General features: G+C 44.4%; 1 protein-coding gene across 1 annotated transcript; it reads right to left on the minus strand.

Moving 5' to 3' along the window:
• Nucleotides 1-209: 209 nt before the first annotated feature.
• On the minus strand, nt 210-3,778 carry NRSN1 (neurensin 1). Its single transcript, XM_044426588.1, has 2 exons — nt 3,587-3,778; nt 210-1,444 (listed from the first exon to the last, which is right to left on the minus strand). Exons 1-2 carry the CDS (start codon nt 3,776-3,778, stop codon nt 1,046-1,048), a joined length of 591 nt encoding a protein of 196 aa, XP_044282523.1. The 3' UTR covers nt 210-1,045.
• Nucleotides 3,779-5,650: the final 1,872 nt, after the last annotated feature.

A 5,650-nucleotide genomic window follows, 5' to 3' on the forward strand; every position in this document is an offset into this window, starting at 1 on the left:
CATGTCTTTTTTTCTGTGAGGTCTGAGAATCAGAACTCAACTGGATAACCTGGCATTCATCGTCTTTCAAAAACAAAATGACACCTTTCAACGGTACACATTCCACTGTTGCTAAAACTCAGCATCTGAGTTGAAAATAAGGCTGTGTGAGTTGAGAGCTTGGGGCAGGCCATTTTTCACTGCAGCCTGATACTGAGAAGAACCTCTTCTGGAGATTGGGGAATAAGAAGCTCAGTCCCTCAGGTTGCTGCAGGAATGGCTGGAATTCTTAGAATTGGATGGGAGGTTTTCCGTGGTGTCTGCTGACAAGGAATAATGGGCTTTCTTACAAGGGGGAGCTGGACATAGCTTTTTTGGAATACACATGGAGAAGCACAAATTGCCAAGCTGACTTCCTGCCATGGATATGAAAAGCAAACCAAACAGACATGAGGGAACTGGGTGTAGTCCAAGGAGGTTCTTGGGGATGGAGAAGAACCATGTCCATGCAGTGGCTTCTTTTAGGGTTCCACCACAGTAGTTTGTACTGCCGACAAGCTGCCTTTCCAGCAGCACACGCAGTTATGAGGGAAGGGCAAAGAAACTGCCCACTCCCTGCAGGGTTATCTTGGACACAACTCTCATTTGATGTTGGCTGTTCTTTCTGAATGGAATATTAAGTAAAGCAGGTGTAAATATGACCACTATCTGGACATAACAACATGTGTACCTATGAAACCAGGTGTGTGTGAGCAGGGTGAGTCTATCAAGTGCTTAGGAGCAGAAATTAAGCTGCATTTGGCAAGGTCTTGGGTTCTAAATGGTTCAACGCACCTTTAGGGACAAGGAAAATCACAGCTCCTACATGAATGCTTTATTTGAACCACTGATGGCTAAGCCATCATCTTCTTGCCACTCTTATATTCCTACCAGACTAGTTTCTCAATCTGCTCCTTTTCCTACTGGGTATAGAGTGCAGTGATATTGCATTGCAAACCCAGATTCATATGCTAGCCAAAGCTGAGCTTTCCAAATTCACAAGATGAGCAAGTTAGGAAGCAAAATATCAGGTTTCAGATAATGGCTGGACATTTTGAACTTTGGACAATGTAACAGGTATTTTGGATTCTCCAGGTGCTGGAGGTTTTGTGATTGGGTGAACATGGGCTTTTATGTCTGCTATTCTCTCCTTAAATTTCTGCTGCAGGTATTTCTCTTCTTTGGCATACCTTTTAGCAAATGCAGACATGAGCAAACAGGCTGCCATAGTGGTTCCTCCAATACAAAATAATATTGCCCCTGCCAACTTACATATGTCAAGTGCTCGGTTAAACTGAACAGCACGTGTATCCACCACCACAAAATCTTCTACTTCAAGGGCTTCAATTTTGGGGGGCACCAGAAAACCTACTACAAGAACTATTATCCCCGTCAGCATGAACACTGTCCCCAAGATGAGTCCGACCTAGAAAACAAAGAGGTTTCAAAAAATCAGCAAAGATGCTTTATTGTTCCAGTCTTTGTCATTAAATATATCTGACATGTCACTGACGTTTGTCATCACTCCCATGAAACCTGCAATGTTGTGAGTCCCTTAAGGGTTCCATCATGGAAAATCTGAGTTGACAAATGATTTTCATGGTGTTAACTGTACCAACAAGCAGGAACACCAACAGGAATGATACTGCAGGGGTCTGTGCCATAACAGAAAGTGCGTTATATGCAGAAATCTGTAGATTTCAATCTAGAGGAAAATGAGGAACATAATAAAAGGCCAGGCAAGAGCATTGCTTCGTATCATGTTCCTTCTCTCAGTTTGTGTGTATGGGTGTGTTCACATATGCCAGTGAGAGGGACGCAAGACTCACAGCATGACTAAATAGATTTCGGCTTAATATATTCAAGAAATGCAACTGTTTGTTGTGCTTACATTATTTTCCACCTCACACAGTAACAACAGCAATGAATTTTTACATTTAAATTACAACAGCCATTCAGTATATGGGTTAGAAAAGGGTTCCCAGTGAAATCTGAAATGCAATTGTGAGAACAGGGAAGAAAATAATAATCATGTATTATTTTTTGTCTTGCAACTCTCAGCATAGAAAGTCTGATCTACCAAGCTGGGAGATTTTAAAATGTCCCACTTACTTTACTTCTTATGATGTTAGTGTTTCCGGATACAACTTTTTCCTGATAAACTTTAAACTTTTGACATCTAAAGTCAAGATCTTATGCCCACCTGAAAGGGAACCAGAAACCTTTCTAATGGCTTGCTCTTTTCTTACTCTGAAGAAAGAAATTTTAGCAGTACTATACTTTCTTAGTCAGAAGTAAATCCTATTAAGTTCAACAAGACTTACTCTCAGGCTTGTAGCCTAAGAGCAAAACCCTATGCAAGCTCATACAAGAAGCAACCAACTCCCAGCATAGCCTGGCCAGCATTGCTAGGGCTTTGTCCTGCTTCAGCTTGTGTCGGTTTGTTCCTCAAGTGAATTTTGAATTTTCAAGACCTGGATTAAAACTACTGCCAGGCATGAATTTGTTGGGTAGACTCAGCTAAACTACATTCCAGATTAAATGCACAGCATGTTGGTGATCTGAGCTTTCTGTTCTTCTGAAATGTAAGTGCACAGGCACTGGTCCGGACCACCATCACACGTGTGTGAGGATTAGACCTTCCCACCCAGGTGCTTCCTTCCTCAAAGTCCTCCCCACTTGGGGACAAAAGAAAGAAACCCTGGTGCAATAAATAAAACAAAATGTGTGTCACCCATGCACTGCCCCTTTAAAGTAGTGTGTAGTTTATCCCTTTGTTCCCTAGCTTAGAATGTGAGATAATCTGCTCCAGGGTGCTGTGTGAGTCATTGAAAGAATATTCCTGATTCACTGCAGAGGGACCTGTTCCCCAGCTCCAAGAAAATCAGAGGGCTTGGGCACCTGAAGAACCTACCTGAGCCAGCCACCTAAGGTGCTCAGTGCATACTCAGTACAGCGTTACCTTTTGCTTCATGTCAGATATTCATATCAAGAGCATACCAAGGAAATCAAATTGAGTTCCTTGGGGCAGGGGATGTTGTAGATGAACTCTGACAGAAAGGAGTGTGCTTTCCATAGCTATTTAATATTGTAAGGGGATACCCTTGTATGCTTGTGGCCCTCCCGATGTCGCTGGACTGGAACTCTCACCAGCCCCAGCCAGCATGGCCCCTGGTGAGGGTCATGTTCTGATGTGGAAGAGAGGAATTCTTCACGTTTCAATGGGTGACCCTCCACTTTGTTTAAAATCTGGATAAGATATGTGAGGGAGAGGCAGGTAGCCTCTCAGCTGTTGGGCTCCGTTCATTCTGAACAATCTGGATTGCTTTTTGATGGAGATTTGTTTTGCAAATCTGCATCAATTATTTTCATAAGCTAACATCCCAGAGTATAGCAAGTGTAGAAGGACTGCACAGCCCGTGATCATCACCAGGAAATGTCCTGTCCTGTTGAGATTGTGGGCTCTTCAGCAACAGGGAGGCCATATACAGGGTGAGTGGGTTTCAGTTTGACTGGGGGGATCACAACTGTGCTGACTGCCTGTGGGACAAACTCTTGGTAGCTGTACCTTCCAGAATGCAGAGCTCCACACATTGGGTGACTTCTGGATCTGAAAATCATCATCATATTCCCAAATGGATGCTGTGCAGTCCTCGTAAAACTGATGCAGGTACGAGCGAACTCCATAGCGCTGGTAACCAGCTTCTGTTGTCCCCTGCTGAGCCTGTCTGGATGCACAGATGTCAGCATAAGCACTCATCTTTCTCACCTGCAAGGAGAAAGATCAGACGATGCAATTAGGCTGTGCAATGGCACAGCTCCCGCACTCTGGAAGAGGCAAAAGTTACTGTGCCCCCTTGATAGCAAGGCAGTCCTATGGTGGAGGCTCGCCAGTAGAAGGTCTGGCCAGATTGTGTCGGCTGCCTTGGCCAGAATGGCTGGGTCTTAAAATTTCAAATTGAGAAAAATAGCAAAGGACCAAAAGCATCTCAACTGAGCATCTCAAGTATAATAGCAAGAGATCAAAAGCATCTCAAGTATAATTGAGATGCTGAGTTGTCTCCGTACTCCAAGAGGATAGGTTGCCCTGAGAGCTAGATGGCAATGAGAAAAACACAATGGGAAGTGGTAGGGAGAATTCCATCGATTTGCACAGTGAGCACAGAACCTGGAGTGTGGTGCCACCAGCCTTCACTTGGCACTCATATCAGGTGTGCAGCATGGAAGATTTCCAAGGACTAAAACAGATGTTGCCCATGACCAAGACATCTCGACCTTGTAGACGCTTTCCATCCATGCTTTGTTGTGTTGAATTGGCTTAGCAAGGGTGTTGGCCAATTTTCAGGCACCACTGGCAGATGAATGGGCAGTGGCTGGACATGCTTGCCGTTAGTGCATCCCAGCACTGCAGTGCAGGCATGTCTAGCCCAGTGTGTGCTGTCCTTTTACAAGGAAAGGCACTTTCACCACGATCAGTCTCAGATCAGACGCTGGAGGGCAGCAGCTTGGGAAAGGCTATTCTAAATCTTGCTTGTCTGCCTTCAGGCTGCAAACCCTCCCAACACTGAATGCTGCCTCCTTAGCCACATGTGGCACCAATTTCCTTAGCTTCTGTCTCTTGCCAGCTTACCACTCCAGTGAGGGTGAGGCCACTGCTGACGGCAGAGCACTTGGCTTGCATACAGGAGTTCTTTGCCTAATGAGGTAGCTAAGCCAGTCTGCATAAGATGGGTGGTCAAATTGGGCCCTCTGGGTGGTTTAGCCCACAGCTCCCATCAGCTTTATCCAGCATTGCCCACACCTAGTCCAGGATCTCAGAGAGCTAATCCCATCCTGAAATCCCTGGGCTTTGTTCTGACCCAGTTTAAGGCAGCTTCCTGCCTGCATGGTTTGTCCCATCAGATCTATGCATCCTTCAAGCATGCTGCACTCACATAGCCTTTCCCACAAAAATCTTGAACTGCTCTGCACGAACACTTGTTGTTTGTCCTCTGGGCCTCATAATATGGCAGCAACACCCTGCAAAAATGATGAGGCCCATTGCATAGAATCTGCTTAATAAATATTTTCTTGACAAGCAAGTTCATGTTTGCTGTCAATAAACAGTTGAATAAACAGTTCTTAAATGCTGAACTATGTTATATCCCCCCGGTCCATATATGTGCATGTGCGCACACACAGACACACAGGTAAAATCTACTTATTCTAATGTAAGCAGAACTCAGAAGCAGCACTGCAAAATGATTGTAGTTGCAACGCAATGCAGCTATTAAAATATCCCAAGCCCCTGAGCCATTGCAAAGGGTTATATCTGGGGCATGACCTGACTTCTTCCTGTTTTGCATTTAGGAGGATTACATGAAAAGTGTGAGTAAGAGACTAAGCACAGCACAAGCTACGTGTAACTGGTTCCTAAAAATAGAGTGCAATTTCCTTTTTCTGAAACCCATTGATACACTTTGATCTAAAGCAAGGTTTCTTCCCCACAACTCCCATTTCTAAATTTAATTTCTTATAGTGGGCTTAGGATCCAACCCCCTTTCCCATTAAGTTATTTCTGCTTGCAGCTCTGCATACATTACCATATATCACGGGTGATGGAGAGGAGCTCCAACCTTCTCATTTCAATTAT

The sequence above is a fragment of the Varanus komodoensis genome, unplaced genomic scaffold (assembly GCF_004798865.1).
Source record: "Varanus komodoensis strain SLA01 unplaced genomic scaffold, ASM479886v1 scaffold17, whole genome shotgun sequence".
In the NCBI taxonomy this organism is placed as follows: domain Eukaryota; kingdom Metazoa; phylum Chordata; class Lepidosauria; order Squamata; family Varanidae; genus Varanus; species Varanus komodoensis.